This window comes from Protomyctophum parallelum, assembly GCF_964188405.1.
Source record: "Protomyctophum parallelum genome assembly, chromosome: 8".
NCBI classification, from domain to species: domain Eukaryota; kingdom Metazoa; phylum Chordata; class Actinopteri; order Myctophiformes; family Myctophidae; genus Protomyctophum; species Protomyctophum parallelum.
Window position 1 is genome coordinate 5,951,677 of NC_139703.1, and position 17,535 is coordinate 5,969,211.

Consider the following 17,535-nt stretch of genomic DNA (forward strand, 5'->3'; position numbering starts at 1 on the left):
CGTATCGCGCCACTCGGTGGCGCGATATGAGCTTGTAGATCTGCTATTTTTAAATAGCTAAAGCATAACATGATGCTAACACCAAAATGGGTGCCCGGTCAGAATGGGTTAAAATGTGTAAACAATATATACATATTTAACCACTTGTTAGAATGCCCCTGCCGAAAATAGCTAAAATCGTTAAATCGAAAGAAATCAGCAAATGAGAAAAAAATGTAACACTAATCTTCTACTTCCTCTAATAACCTAAAACATGAAACTTGGTTAAGTACAGTACCGAGTAGCCACTGAATGAAATGATTAGGCATGACTACAGAGATTTACCAAGAAAACAAAAGAACAAACATTTATTGCATCTGGTGATGAATGAAAAGACACATGAATGCATGGATGAGCGAGCCAGGAGCGGCTTGATGCTCATTTATCTCATCCCTGTAAGAGTTCCCCAGGCAAAGCTTCCATTTCAGCCAATGACAAAGACTTGACATAAAAAACAAAACAAAAACATACATTTGCCCAGACTGCACATAACCGAATGCCGAGTTTCTGTTTGGAATTCACACCATTAAGGAAACCATTCCGGGGGTTTTTTCCCCACCAACATTTAGCCAACAAATGTATTTTTTTACCTCTAAAAATAGACAGTCATTTATGGTAGCGATTTGACTGCTCTACAGACTGCACCGTTCACTTCAATTATCAAAGCACATCATATGATTATATATTTTTTTCATACCTCAAATATGCCAAGTACTTAACTTGGTGCATTTGACGTAAGCCCATCAAGAGGAGAAACTTATAAGAACCCTAATGATAATTTCTTAGCAATTATTCTATAGATTAATTTGGATAATTCTAATAATTTGGATTATTTTAATAATTGACAAATGCAGGTTTTTTATATGCATTACATTTTTGAAAATATAAATGAATGGATGATTCATCGTCATCTTCAAAGACTTTCATTTCCGGAAGCATGCCGGAAGAAGTGGTCCATGGTCCATGGATTGGATTGTGGGTTTTTGTCAGTGTGATGGTGTCACTTGCCAGACATTTTGGCAAGTAACCCCATCATGCAATGGAAGTTTGACATGTTTAGGTCCCAAGTACAGGTCCAGCAGCTTGTTGTTGGCATCCATCTCTCAGACCTGGGCAGACGCTGCACAAATCTTCCAACGCCAGGGCAGTGGGCACTGTTTATGTCAGGCTGAAAAGGGGCGAGAAGAAGGCCAAAGGGTTCACATGTACAATATTTTTTGAAGTTCACAACAGAAAGAAGTAAAGAGCATCAAATGAAGCCATTGATATTATAATATGGCTGAAGCTGTGAACAGAAAAATACATGTAGAAATGCTCTGAACTATCTGCCACCGATCGGTGATCGTCTGATTTCCACTCCAAATGACTACATCGGTGATCGACAATTTACCTGATCTGGAGAAACCGATATTTTTATACCTTTTAAGTGGTGTAAAAGTCCATCAGATATATAGTATAATATCGTTTTGCATCTTTATGACAGGCCTAAACATTCTCCCCTTCCTCGCCACACACATAGGAATGTTTTGACGTGGGTTTTTTTGAGTTTTGGATAAGTCTCAGAAAACCTGATCGGAGCACCTCTAATGCCATGCACAGTAAAGACGTGTATTTCTGCAGCAATAAGAGGACCGCGTGGGTTTTACCTGTCGATCAGCGAGTCTCTCATGGTGGTGGCGATGGCGGAGGGCTGGGCGTCGTCACTCAGCTTGAAGACGCTCTCGATTACCGACAGCTCTGTGCTGGTGGTGTCCAGGCCACAGAACGCACACCAGTCGTTGACCACCATGCCTGCCGCGATCACCTCGCTGCCTCTGTTGACTGTACCGGCCTGTGGGAAGGAGACAATGGAGGAGGACAAATACAGTATATATTTTTTTAAAGGTTTGTTTTTGGCTGATAGTTACAGTGAAGATGGACAGGAAAGAGGGGGAGAGAGAAGGGGAGAGACATGCAGCAAAGGTCGTCATGCTCGAACACGCAATGCGCTGTCAGGCCAAAGCCTATACGTGGCATGCACCTGGACCACTTGGCCAGCGGGCGCCCAGGAGGACAAATATTAAGAACCACTTTCAAGCTGGCGTCCATAAAATGGGCTAGGCCTGTCACGATCCTATAGTATAACTAATACTCGAACTCGAACCGTAGCGACACATGTTGCGCTTGTAGTGACTCTGAGCTTGTGTGATGCTGTAGTGGTTATCAAGTAGTAGGGTGTTTAATTTACAACAAAAAATTAAACTAAAAAAAGTTAGAATGTGCCAGCAACAAGCAACAATGCTACAATTGCCCAATGGGTGGGTGGGTGGGCCGGCCAGTGGATGACACATACCCATCTCCGTCTCAGACACACTACAACTAAACGTGCACAGCCAGCCCGTATCGGACAGGACACTGCATGGTCTCACACACTCAACTCACCACTAGGGGAACTTGGAGTAGTGATGACAGCTCGTCCTGGTCCTCTATGGAGGTCTTGGGGTGGACCAGCCCACCCTGGTTGGAGAAGGCACAGTAGGAGCCCACGAGCACCTGCTCCGCCACCGTCTGACGAAACACCTCCACCTTCAGGGTGTCCGCTAGGATCTCCTCCGTTTCCTGACATGAGGGAGGGAGAGACCGTGACAGTGAGTATGTTTTCTTTTCTAGTGGTGCTCTTTTCTTCACACAGAACGGAGCTAAACTCGACTCGACTTCGTCAGGTCTAGCATTCTATTCTCTCTGACCAAATCCAGTAGTCTGCTAGTATTTTCACCTCACCATTTAGCTATACTTGGAACCTCGACGGAGGCGATACTAAAATGATGGAAGGCAAGTAGACTCGAGTCGGTTCCATGCAATGGAAAAGTGCCATGCCATGATTTGTGTCAAACTGGCTCTGTATTTCCGATCACTATACCAAGAAAAAAAGATACCTAGCAACCTTGGTTGAGGGCAAGTAAGCAAACCAGAGAGGCCCGCATTATCAATAAAAAAATAATTATACTTAAGGACTAAAGAGATGATTTTAAAGAAAAGAAAACTCTCTACTTGGCTTCTTGGCTCATTCTTATTTTTGTTATAGTCTCCCTCACATGATATTTTAATATAACAATTTGATGACCAGCGGAGACTCCAAAAGGTCTCCTACTGACCGGTCATCAAATTATTGGCTTGGGAATGCGACAAAATCAAAAGAAATGAATGAAAAATCTAAGAATGAATCAAATCATGGGCTGTGTAATTGAAATTGAAAATAAGTAATTTGTGTTGGGTGAACTACTCCTTCAATGGGTTAATAATATAAACAGGGCTGCACACGACTTTTTGGGTCTAGTACTCAGAGGAGCACCTGGAGAAGTTTGTTGGTGCTCCCAAAATGCGGCGACCAGTCTCGCCGGATGGATAAAAGAGGGATGCATGAATAACTTATAGCAAAACGATATTTATTGGATAAGTGGGGACTTGGGAGTCAATGGAGAGTATTGCAACTCTAGATTCATCCCATTATTTAAAAAAAATCTAGAGTTGCAAATTGCAGCTATAGGTTCATGTGTGGTCCAGCCCTATATGCATATTCTATAATAAAAACGTCTTAATACTTCCTAAGGATATATGAGCATCAAAGCAATATTTAGATACTTTTTAATTTATAGCCGATCTACTAGCTCAACGTGTTACGGAGGCGACACGTTGTGAGCTTGCAGATCAGCTATTTGTTTAACATACGACACGTCGTACGGCGAAGCATACGTCAGGCTTCCCTTTTGTTTTTAGCCGAGGCGATGTACACAGTCAACACAGAGTCAGACAGTCAGACACACATGGCTCCTCGGTGCAAAATAAACAATGTATACTACCCGACTTTACGATAATAAGGGACAGTATGTCGGGACACTCTGTTGTCATGTTGATAAGCTTCATGTTGTGCAGCAGACGGCATCGCACACGAGCAACTTGCTCCAGCACCCGGAAAACAAACACAAGCACAGTGGCGAGAGTGCAAAGCATCAAAAGCATGCCCTTTTACAACTTTTTATTTTCTTTTTCTTTTTATCCCACGATTTTGTAACCCAGTTTTCTTTTCACCAATGCCAATTATCTAATGTAATCCTGGGCGCTACACTTCCTCTGCCAACCTGGGGGGGCAGCGGACTGACCTCATGCCTCCTTCTATGCATGAGGAGTCCAAGCTGCTTCTTTTCACCTGACAGAGGGGAATTTCCCCGGCCGGACGTAGCGTGTGGGCACCAAGTGACACGTTATTCCGACCAGTTCCTTTCCCCTCCATCAGGCGCCCCGGCTGGCCAGGGGGAGGTAGTTTTAGAGACCAGGATTACGGCATGTTTTTGTGAGGGTATCTACCCTAGGGGACACGGGGAGAACATGCAAACTCCACACAGAAAGACCCTATCGCCAACCCCCGCCTCGGGTATGGGCACTGATGACGCGGAGGAGGGAACACGCCGCCAGCGCCCACAGCGTCCCCAGCGGGAATCGAACCAGGACCTTCTAGCTGTGAGGCGACAGCACTACCAACTGTGCCACCGTGCCCCCTACAACTTTTGCTTTTTAGATCGCTCCACATCTGAAACGGAGAAGCCGAACCATTTGTGTCAGGTTCTCAGTAGTAAACTCCTATTCTCCTGTCAACCGCCCTCCTCGCAGCAGTGAGCAGTAAGGTTGTGCGATATTTCGGTTTAATACGGTTTAATGATTTCATTAAGGTTTAATCCGTCAAAACCGGCAAACCGTTTAACCTGACATGAGCGTTGGGTGGCCGTGATTATTGTTTACGGAAGCAGTGGAGAATGGCAGCATCGCATGATCCATCCGTCTGTCTGTGTCTGACTAAATTCTTGTGCCAGTTACCGACTTGCCGTGCTCTCCCCCGCCCGCCTCCCCCTAACGTGCGTGCACCATGACAGGCAACGCTGAAGCCAAGTGACACACAAGCGCTAAATAATAAACTATGTGTGTGTGTGTGTGTGTGTGCGTGCGTGCGCTGTATGGTTTACGTCAAGTCACAAAATCACTTGTTGCTGTGACACAGACACAGAGCTATGCTGGGACAGACACAGAACAGATTCGTTGCAGCTCAGCATTGCAAAAATATTCCTATCAGCAACAGCAACTGGCCCGCTCTCTGTGTAGTACAGTCTCTGGAGGGGGGTCTCCTGCACCCCCCGGAAATATACTTCTAATCAGTGTTTTCTTATTGGAAAAAATGTGCTGAAAATGATGAGCTATGATAAAAAGTTGTCAAAATGTCCCACCTACCTCAAAACCCCCTTTTTGGTATATGGCTCTGGCGAAATTGTGTAAAGGCAAATATGAATTCACTAAAATTACATAAATAGACATGGTAGTCTGAAATTGGTCATGAAGTATCTTGACACATAGGGGTAAGTAGCAGAACAGGATTTGGGGGGTTGCTACCATTATATTCTTAAATATGACCCACATCATCCTCAAAAAGACAAAAGAATATGGTGTCCGCTTGGCTAATAACAACAAAGATGGTTATTTTCCAACACATTATGGTGAGTATCACTGCCTCACTTGTATATAGAAAACTTCCCATATCCCTAAGCTTCAATTTGAGCCCAAGATAACCTTTCTATCTTGTAAATTAGTCTTTCTGTAGCCAAAATTCTGAACTATACCTCAAATCGGTGAAAATTGTATATTTAGTCAGTATCAGCTATACATTTGGAATAAATGAATGAATGACTGAGTTTGAACTGACTCCACATCATGGAATATTTCTTACTTGAATAAGCTATGTTAAAAAGTTTGCAAAGTGTCCCATCTACCATTTTTATGCAAATGAGTGCCTCCATTATCAAAATAATCGATTTTCACTATATCTCAGCCAATATTGCACTTAAATGAACAAATAAGGTGTCTAGTAGGGATGCCAAACGACTCATATTTGGCCAATCGACGAATCGAGGCCAAAAATCGACGTGTCGAACGACTTTTTTCCTTTTTTTTCTTCATTATTTTTTTTGTTGTTGTTGCTGCGCAGCAGTTGAGGAGAACGCAACTATGCATTCCTTTAAGCAACACAACTTCTGCAGCTGCATCCATATGTTTAGAATTTGCACAATGATCAAATCCCAATAATAAAAAATAAACTTTATTTTGTAAACAACGAAACTGAAGGAGCAGCGGCGCTATCGGCTAGCTGCTAGTCCCAACTCTCAAGTGTCTGCAGCCTGTCACGAGTAATGAACTGATACGAGACGCACGTTGTTCCGTATTTTAATGTCGGGTCGGATAATAAATACAGTATAAATGACGGCGGGATTTATTTGACAACTCTATCCTGCTTTCTTCACGGGAAGAGAAGAGCGCTCACCGCTCAGAACAGAGCAGACCTGTGGCTGTCAGCTCACTTTACGGCATGTGTAGATGAGCTGGGTCATGGGTCTGGGAAGCTCAGAGCTGCAGCCATTGGCTCATGATACGAGCACACGACCAATGGGACAGATCATTCAGTGTTGCTAAGATACCACCCCCCACCACACACACACGCACACACCCTTGGACGATGGGGTCCACAGCGCTCAAAGTAAACTTGCATGCAACGAGCGGCACTGACTGACTGAAAAAATAATAATACAAATAAGAACGATTTTTCGACTCATACGTTTTGAGTCGCGGGAGGCATGAGTCGATAATCGAGTCGATTTTCAACTTTTTTCAACATCCCTAGTGTCTAGACCTATGTTTTGAGGGTCAAGGATCTCAGTGAAACTATTCTTAAAGTGACCACATGTGCCTGTGGCATGCTGGTGTACAAATCAGTGCCGATTAAATATCTATCTCGTCGGCTTCTTGTCCATGCTCTCCAGACAGTGTCAAGGAGATCAACCAGTGAGGTTGGTAGGACTGCACCGCAGGACACACTGGATTAAAAAACTCAACCACCCCTGTCCTTCATCATAGGGTTTTGGTTTTTCCAAAAAAGCTTCATCAGCTCGCTTGTATAAGGCAACACGGTGGTTCTCTTCAGAGCAGAGTAGCATGGAGCAAGACGAGCCAGGTCAACTTTAGATTTAGAAATGAGTTTGTCATCTGCCCCCACCACTCTTTCACTGAAGACTCACAATTCAAATAGCTCTAGCCAAGCCATGTGGCTCATCGGTCAGGAGCCTAACAAGTACACTCCCTGGCATTACTAGTATGTCGCAGGGACCCTTTGGTACAGTATTACCCAGCTGGGGATCGAACCCCTGACCATCCAGTCTCAGGGTGGACGCTGAGCTGTTGATGATATCCAGGGCCTCTTACGGGTGTGTAACTCTAGAGTGTAAAAAATGGAACCAAATGGACCTGTAAGCCTTGCGGAGCCATGAGGCCCATAGGGCAGGAGCCTATCTCCCGTTTCTGTAGTGGGAGGCAGCTTGATGTACAAGTACACCCCCTGGACATGGCACTAGTATGTAGCAGGGACTTAACCCAATCCAACCCTTGATGCTGAGTACCAAGCAGGGACAAGCAGGGAGGTACTGGGTTCCATTTTTCAGAGTCTTTGGTATGACCCAGCCGGGGATCGAACCCTGACCTCCCAGGCTCAAGGCAAATGCTCTGACCACAAGGCCACTGAGCTGTTGATATCCAGGGCCCCTTACGGGTGTGCAACTCTGAATGTACAAATGGAACTGTAAGGGTTATGGGGGTCCTTGAAATGTGCCTTGTGCTACACTATATAGAACAGATCCTTAATTAGTATAGTTGGAGCAATTAATCTGTCTGCTGTATGGACAGAGTTGCGAGTCTTCAGTATGGTAAATGGTGGATTTATAAAGCGCTTTTATCCAAGGCGCTTTACATAGATTGTGCATTACATTCACCCATTCACACACACATTCATACACTGATGGCAGCGGAAACCATGCAAGGCACCAAACTGCACACCAGGAGCCGTTAGGGGTTCAGGGTCTTGCTCAAGGAGCCCGGGTTTGAACTGGCAACTTTTGGTTACCATCCAGCCACTCTACCCCTGAGCCACCGCCGCCCCAGTGGACGTCACCCGTGCCAAGTTGCTGTGGATAATGGTGGGTTAAAGTTGACCTGGCTCGTCTTCCTCCATGCTACTCTGCTCTGAAGAGAACCATCGTGTTGCCCGATAGCTGATGTAGCTGATGAAGCTATTGTGGAAAAACCAAAACCATATTAACCCATTCTGACCGGGCACCCATTTTGGTGTTAGCATCATGTTATGCTTTAGCTATTGAAAAATAGCAGATCTACAAGCTCATATCGCGCCACCGAGTGGCGCGATACGAGCTTGTAGGTCTGCTATTTTTGAAAAATCGAAGAGCGACTGACATTTCTAGAAGCTGATCTCAGGTCAGAATGGGTTCATCAGACCAGTGTGTGTCCGGCGGAAACCTCGTGTGAATCTGATCTCAGGTCAGAATGGGTTAAGGGCAGAGATGGTCATTGGAGACCATGGACAAGCAGACAAAGAAGACTGATGAGTTCTATGAACACGATGACTCATTCATGTGACTGTGCATTTTGTCCTTTATGGTGCAGGCTAGGGTGGTCACTGTTTGTACACTGTTGCTTACATTTTTGCCTTTGAGTGTGTACAGGAATAGGATGGAATACTGTTACAGGATTGTGTGAATGTTTGAATTTTGTACTGCATATTGCAGGCCATTCTATAGTCTAGTGTGTATACTGCCGTATACTATTGTTCATACTAAGGATGTTTTTAGTTTGTGATGTTATTCTACAGTATATTCTAAATTATAAAGCTTGCTTAAAAACACAGCACCTGTCTAGATGTTATATGCAATATTGGTATCTCTTACGTATAAATGTGACTTTATTGTAATGTAACTGATTTGTACACTAGCATGCCACGGGCACATGTGGTCACTTTAAGAATAGGTTAACTGAGACCCTCAAAACATAGGTCTAGACACCTTATTTGTTCATTTAAGTGCAATATAGATATAGTGAAAATCGATTGTCTTAATAATGGTGACACTCATTTGCATAAAAATGGTAGATTGGACACTTTGCCAACTTGCAAAGTTGGCAAAGTTGCCAACTATAACATACCGTAGCTTATTCAAGTAAGAAATATTCCATAATGTGGAGTCAGTTCAAACTGTATAGCTGATACTGACTGAATATACAATGTTCACCGATTTGAGGTATAGTATATACCAAAGGGTCCCTTTGGTACATACTAGTCATGCCAGGGAGTGTACTTGTTAGGCTCCTGCCCTATGAGCCACATGGCTTGGCTAGAGCTATAGAGCTATTTGAATTGTGAGTCTTCAGTGAAAGAGTGGTGGGGGCAGATGACAAACTCATTTCTAAATCTAAAGTTGACCTGGCTCGTCTTCCTCCATGCTACTCTGCTCTGAAGAGAACCACCGTGTTGCCTTATACAAGCGAGCTGATGAAGCTTTTTTGGAAAAACCAAAACCCTATGATGAAGGACAGGGGTGGTTGAGTTTTTTAATCCAGTGTGTCCTGCGGTGCAGTCCTACCAACCTCACTGGTTGATCTCCTTGACACTGTCTGGAGAGCATGGACAAGAAGCCGACGAGATAGATATTTAATCGGCACTGATTTGTACACCAGCATGCCACGGGCACATGTGGTCACAAGTAGTAGTTTCACTGAGATCCTTGACCCTCAAAACATAGGTCTAGACACCTTATTTGTTCATTTAAGTGCAATATTGGCTGAGATATAGTGAAAATCGATTATTTTGATAATGGAGGCACTCATTTGCATAAAAATGGTAGATGGGACACTTTGCAAACTTTTTAACATAGCTTATTCAAGTAAGAAATATTCCATGATGTGGAGTCAGTTCAAACTCAGTCATTCATTCATTTATTCCAAATGTATAGCTGATACTGACTAAATATACAATTTTCACCGATTTGAGGTATAGTTCAGAATTTTGGCTACAGAAAGACTAATTTACAAGATAGAAAGGTTATCTTGGGCTCAAATTGAAGCTTAGGGATATGGGAAGTTTTCTATATACAAGTGAGGCAGTGATACTCACCATAATGTGTTGGAAAATAAGTTAACCATCTTTGTTGTTATTAGTCAAGCGGACACCATATTCTTTTGTGTTTTTGAGGATGATGTGGGTCATATTTAAGAATATAATGGTAGCAACCCGCCAAATCCTGTTCTGCTACTTACCCCTATGTGTCAAGATACTTCATGACCAATTTCAGACTACCATGTCTATTTATGTCATTTTAGTGAATTAATATTTGCCTTTACACAATTTCGCCAGAGCCATATACCAAAAAGGGGGTTTTGAGGTAGATGGGACATTTTGACAACTTTTTATCATAGCTCATCATTTTCAGCACATTTTTTCCAATAAGAAAACATTGATTAGAAGTATATTTCCGGGGGGTGCAGGAGACCCCCCTCCAGAGACTAGACTAGTGAGGCATGAACTAAACTCAGTTGATCATGCTGAAATAATCTGATGCGAGACAACGGCTGCGTCTCCACTTCCAATCTAGAATTAATTATATGTCGCCGTACTGCGGAGCGCGTGCAGAAAATAGCCGATCTACAAGCTTACAGCGCGTCGTCGCGCATTGTTTATGGATGCGTTCATGACTCGTTTCTGTCACATCATAAGATACTAATGTAATGGGTAAAATAATCACTGAGATCAACTAGGAGCAGGCAGCAAGGCAAGAGGCAACGCTGTTTGCCTGTTCCTGGGGGCTACACTGCTACAGTATACACTACGGTAGGCAGAGAGGGACAAGACAGGCGAACATGACTGACGAGACATTACAATAGCGAAAGGGGCCATCTCGTGGCGATAGACTGTAATAGCAGTCTCTGATTAACAAAATGAAATAATGCGAACGCATGGCCACGTTAAGATTAATTAGACGGTAAAACCGAAAAACAGGGTATTTTGGCAATAGTAAACCGGGGTTTTAAAATGTCCCAAACCGTCCAACCTTAGTGAGCAGCATGGAATCCTCCCTCGTTTGAGTACGGACGCGCTGTGTAGTAGCTACTTTGAGTGGCAGTCAGTGGTAAATGCTCTCGCCACAGAATTTACTAGTATTCTGCCATAATAATCATTCTGGGCGGCCCCAGCTGTTGGTACGCAGAAGCGCTTCCCGGCGCTTGATTGACAGCACATAATGAATTTTGACGACGCATGCGCTCTGGCGCACCGCTTATGTGCAGCCCTGAATATAAAGTCCTACATACCCTGTCCAGGTCAGGGTGGACCAGCGCCACGTAGTCGTTGCAGGCGATGACGTTCCCCAGAGCAGAGAGTCTCTCCTCCACTCTCTGGATCTTGGCCGTGTCCGGCAGGCAGTTCCTTATGTGTTGGAGCTCCTGGTCCGTGGTGTTGTTGGGCACTAGGAGACCGTGACGGTTACCTGGAGACGATAACACATCATAGGTGATTTGGGAAATACATATTTTTATACTGCCAATAGTTCACTGACGTCTTACATCATCACTGCCGCATCAATTGGTTCATATACTCACCTACACACATCCGCCCTATGATCCGACAGCCAGCTATGGAGGCATGTACCACTGGTATGGTTTCTGAAAGCTCCCCCTCAAAGACACTGTCAACAGCACAACACAGGTACAGAGAAGCATGTTAGGGGGCAGTCACATCAAAGACACTATCATGGGGGGGGGGGGGACCACCGCAGAGGTTCAGCGTGGTGCACACGGCTTTGTCGAGTGTCTATAACTCTAAATGAACACAATAGGCCCTGCGGTAAGCCCCGCCCGCTCGCTCAGCTGCCTCGATACCGTTGTTAAGCAGGACAAACATCAGCGAACCTCCATTGAGGACCGTGTTATGTCGGCGTTTTTCCGAAGAGGAATAGAAGCATTCACATCAACAACATTCATACTATAATAACGCCATGGTGAAACGTTGCTGTTGGGCGTCCTGCAACAGTGCTTCATAGGCACCCAGAACGTTTGGGGCATTTCTTTTTACTCCATTCCCGTGGATGCGCACAATGTTTACATTCTAGAGGAGGAAGCGGCGGTGGCATCACTCGTTCACCCTCCCTGCTACTATCATACTAGTATTAACGTCAACCTTTACTAAACAATGGTTAAATCAACTGTCTAATAAACAACTAACAACTTACCTTGGAGCAAATGGTGTGCTTTGTAACTTTCTAGTTGCCACTTGCTTGTGTTGGACGGCAGCCACATAACTGAGGATCTGAAAAAAAAGAACGCTGCTTACCCCCCCCCCCCCTTCTGCATCCAAAAAGTGAAGGTCCGCTAATGGTCTAAACTATTTTCTTTGCCGTTCCTAAATTCAAAATAGTTTAGACCATTAGCAGACCTTCACTTTTTGGATACAATGTGCAGAAAATGGTATTAAAGCAGCGTTCTTTTTCTGAACCGCAGTGGGAGGGAACGTGACTGGAGGCTGGAGCCTGTGGCTGCCGTCCGACCAACAAAAGCAACTGAGCGTGGAGATTAGAAAGTTACAAAGCACACCATTTTGCTCCAAGGTAAGTTGTTAGTTGTTTATTAGACGATTGATTTAAACATTGTTTAGTAAAAGTTGACGTTAATAGTATGATTTAGTAGCAGGGAGGGTGAATGAGTGACCGCCGCGTCCTCCACCTCCAGAATGTAAACATTGACATGTGCATGATGTGCGCACCCACGGGGAAAGGAATAAAAAGAAATGCCCCAAACGTTCTGGGTGCCTATGAAGCACTGTTGCAGGACGCCCAACAGCAATGTTTCACCATGGCGTTATTATAGTATGAATGTTGTTGATATGAATGCTTCTATTCCTCTTCGGAAAAACGCCGACATAACACGGTCCTCAATGGAGGTTCGCTGATGTTTGTCCTGCTTAACAACGGTATCGAGGCAGCTGAGCGAGCGGGCGGGGCTTACCGCAGGGCCTATTGGCCGGTGTTCAAGGGAGGGAAGCCAGGCGGGGAGGGTGTCTACTGTCTATGCATGTATTCCTACGGGCTAAAAGCTGAGGCCCCCCCTTTTATTTAAGGCAGCTGGTACATCGTACAATCGTGCCCTATATGAAAATGCCTGTTGCCTCACATTATTAACAGAGTCGGACATGTAGTTAATAACAAATAAATCCCATCATCACAGATAAGGATTTCTGGCTTGCGTACACCCACCACAGAATGGAATAGTTTTGAAAATCATGCTGGCAGCAACTCTTGTCTTGCAAAGCTACCAGACAGTGGAAAAAGAAATCCACTTGACCGACCGCTTTGGCAATCTCCTGTCCTCTGCCTTGTCAGCAATGGCTGCATAATAATACATTACTTTCATCTAAAGTGGGATTCATCTGAAGTAGGATTAAGTACCCCCACGGGGTGTTCTTTTACATTAATGGCTGGTTTTAATGGCTGGTTTTAATGAAGATGGAGATAGGTGCAGGGCATTACAATTGTAACTTGAAAGTTACCAGCACAGCATTATGTGCTCACAAAATCCAATCTTCACGCGTCACGCTTGACAGCTCTCCTAAAGACGCTGCAAACAATATTACTGACAGAGCAGCAGGAATATAAGCTTAGCTAACTTAAGGGCCAACGCTCAAGCTTTTTCATATCAAGGAGGACGCCACAAATTATACGCCGCAGACTGCCATCTCAAAATAATTCGTATGAGGCACTAGGCAGTGTCGACCAGAAGCTAAGATTTTAGTTTAAAATGTTTGCTTGAAAAAAATGTAAAGATTTGCACAAATTTAAGATTTTTCAATAGCCAAAGTATAAAATAATGGTTAAAGTAGTTACACAGATGTTTTACTGGTTTTAACATGATACATTAAAAGACAGCACACACCAAATTGAATATGTATGCAAGATGTATGTTAATTATCGTATCTGTAGGCTACGATACGCAAATAAGGTACCCAAATGTGAGATATTTTCACCACATCACAAAACGTATCGGTATCCTGTTCAGCTTTCCAAAATATAGATTGAAAAAGGTAAATGTGGTTAAAAACACAGGTACACGGTGGATTTTTCTCAAGTAGGCATGTCAAACAAGGTTGTTTCTTAAAATATGGCATTTTTGGGAAATTACATATTTACACCTGTGATTTATTCACCTTGTGCCATGCTAATGTGAGCATTTAATATTTTTGAGAAATAGACACTTTTACAAAAAATTTGAATAAGTTTGATTAAAAAAATACATATTCTCTTCTGGGGGTCAGAGAAAGACACTGCCCTAGAGTTCCCAGCTAGCCCCCCTGTTGAAGACCCATGACACATTATAATACAGAGACTAAATCGTCCAGAAATGGGACCGTTTCACTCGTTCACCTGTAGAAGTTCTCAGAGCCTCCTATGGCCACCAGACAGTAGGTATTGGTGAGCTTAGCGAAGCATCCGATCTCGTTGTTCTTCTCAAACGCAGCTCTGACCGCCATGATGACGACGATGATGAACTCTGCAGCAGTGAACTGTATTTTATGATCCTGAAATGGAGATGGAGAATTGGGGTAAGCAACTAAGCAAGATGCCTGGCCCGGGTCTATACTGCACATCATCTTGCCAAAAAGAACAGATCTACAAGCCAACAAACACTTAGGATGGTCACAAATATTACATAATCTGCCTGGTCTCGACTCTTTTTGAGGGGCACTAGCGCTAGCCCCTCCTATCCTATGCCCAGCTTTCAGGGTTTGTGTAAACACAAACAATGGCTGATGATTGGCTGATCACGCCATAGCGATGATTTGATTGGCTGAGCAAAATACATATCGAGGATAAAAGTGAGGGCAGAAAAGTTTAGACATTTGATTGGCTGAGCACGGAATGTGATGTATGATGATAGAACCTGCGCAGGTGTAAAAACCTAAAACACCCAAAGAAGACGCAGGAAACGCCCCTCACGCACAGCGTTCTATTAAACAAGCGCTCTCCCACACAAATTGTAGCTCAGAATTATGCTTTCAATATTTTGGACAGAAAGTAGCTCATAACATGTCTACGGTGGATTTTTATGAAACAAAAGCTTTGCAGATTGAAAGAGGATAATTCAAGCTTGGCCTACAGCTGCAATGTTGGTGAGTTTAACGTAATTTAATAAAAGCAGATCGCCGATGGAAATTGGATGAATGGTGAGTCAATGCACGGTATTGCAACTCTAGATTCATCCCATTATAAAAAAAATCTAGAGTTGCAAATTGCAGCCAAGGGTTCCCCAGCATTTAGTTTATTTTCTCAACAAATGTTTTAAATTACTAACGCTCTAACACTATGCTTGACGTTTTATTCCTATTTTTATTTTATGTCCATGATTTTAGGCATATTCTGTGTCTTGCATTGTGTATGATATGTTAACTTATGACCCAACTGTAAAGTATTTGATTTCCATCCTGACTGTGAACTGCAACTCTGTATGAAAGGTCACCCTGCTTTATTGTCAATGTCCTCAGCCTAGCAAAATGCTTGTTTCAAAAATCCCCAAGTTTCTACCCAGCCCAAGTCATTGGAAATTATTTGACTATAGCAATTTATTAGCAAGCATTCTGATAGGCTGAGGACATAGATTGATTTATTGAAATGTATATTAACAGTTTGTACAGGTCAATACTAAATCTGACAAAAAGGCAGGGTGAATCAGCAGTGAATAGGAGAGTATAAGGCAGAAATAAATCCCCATCTAATTGCCAGTGGTTTATTATACATTTCCCCCCCCCAAAACCTCAAAAAATATATGACTTAGGCAATGATGCTTGCTATATGAATGAGGCTACTATCTGCCATGTGCAATTGTTTACGAAGCCGCCTAAAAAGCATAGCTAAAAAGCCATGCAGAAATGCCAATGTTCAAAGCAAAAAAAAAACACGACTGGGCCATTCATTAATGGCAAATGTAGTAAGTAAAATGATAGTATTAGTGACATCATTAGTGAGTGATAAGAAAGTCATTGCAGGCAGCAGTTATGGAACGTGCCCAACATACAGTACACTAGGGCTATCTGGTTAGCGAGCTTTACCAGAGTTCCACCACACTTTACTAGACATTCACTGATCAAAATGGACGTACGGAGACGTTAGGACGCAACAGCGGTTACTCGTTATTTATCTGTATTCGTAAAATGTGCTAAGACAGCGGTATATTTACCTGAGGAAGGAGAGAAGGTTGCTTCGGCGCGGCCTCCTTCTTTTTCTTTTACATGCGTGATTCCTTCTCACGTGTTCACTTCCGCATCGGCAGCATCATCAACGTCATGACGCACGTCGAATAGGGTCCCATCTCCAGACGGCCGCGACTCTCTGATTGGCTAGTTGGTTGTCATAGGAGACAAGTGTTGTGTTGGTCTGTGTGTGTGTGTGTGTGTGTGTGTGTGTGTGTGTGTGTGTGTGTGTGTGTGTGTGTGTGTGTGTGTGTGTGTGTGTGTGTGTGTGTGTGTGTGTGTGTGTGTGTGTGTGTGTGTGTGTGTGTGTGTGTGTGTGTGTGTGTGTGTGTGTGTGTGTGTGTGTGTGTGTGTGTTGCTGACTGTATATAGCCTACTTTCCCCATTTTCAACTGTTTTTTATTATATTCTTTTGACACTTGCTTGCCTTGGCAATGTAAACGTATGTTTTCTCATGCCACTAAACCAGTATGTGTCGTTTGTGTGTGTGTGTGTGTGTGTGCGCGTGCGTGCGTGCGTGCGTGTGTGTGTGTGTGTGTGTGTGTGTGTGTGTGTGTGAGAGAGAGAGAGAGAGAGAGAGAGAGAGAGAGAGAAATGTATACCAATACCATAACCACCCCACCATGCACGTCCACATGCCCAGTTGTTCTCATTTCTCAAACCTTTATTGTCAAGGACCCCTAAATGTATTTGTCCACATTGGACCCCAGGAAATATAGAAGGACCCTGTAAGTTACTGTAACACTGTAGGCTATATTATGGCCTTTACTCTGTAAATTGCAATGCCTGTTTCTGACTGATATGAGAAATCAAACAGCCCACAGGCGTGTGTGCGTGCGTGAAAGGAAAACAACTGGAGAAGCCTCTCACTTCATTCATGGTTTTCAAACAAAAAAAACCTGCATAGCAACAACCTGCGCGCGCACCTGCATCTCCCTCCCCTCCTTCATTGGATTCTTCGGATTCTTCGTCCAATCACGCCGCGGATTGCCCGCGTGCGTGACGTCTTTAGTTTGTTGACACTTTCCCATTCGCTGGCGGTCCGCGTGGCGTCACTGCAACAGGGAGGGGAGGGGGGGAGAGCCCAAGATAAACAATAGAAAAGCAAGACACGCCGTCTAAATATTGGGAATTGGGATACACATTACACACTATCCATGTGTGTGTATACTATCATAGTACACACATACATACAGGATAGCCTGGATAGGTGGGACATCTGGGCACCTGTTTTTTGATTGATTGATTGATTGATTGATTGATTGATTGATTGATTGATTGATTGATAAGTATTTATTAACAGTTTCCAAAATATATTTGAAATATAGTAATGTAACAGACTTAATTAA

The 17,535-nt window shown here is 43.6% G+C and overlaps 1 protein-coding gene across 1 annotated transcript; it reads right to left on the reverse strand.

Moving 5' to 3' along the window:
• Window positions 1–319: 319 nt before the first annotated feature.
• eif6 (eukaryotic translation initiation factor 6) lies at window positions 320–16,258 on the reverse strand. The gene is made up of 7 exons (XM_083771978.1): window positions 16,174–16,258; window positions 14,364–14,518; window positions 11,551–11,636; window positions 11,263–11,438; window positions 2,461–2,637; window positions 1,686–1,870; window positions 320–1,207 (listed from the first exon to the last, which is right to left on the reverse strand). The coding sequence occupies exons 2-7, from the start codon at window positions 14,468–14,470 to the stop codon at window positions 1,198–1,200; spliced, it is 741 nt and encodes a 246-aa protein (XP_083628104.1). The 5' UTR covers window positions 14,471–14,518; window positions 16,174–16,258; the 3' UTR covers window positions 320–1,197.
• Between the last annotated feature and the right edge of the window lie 1,277 nt (window positions 16,259–17,535).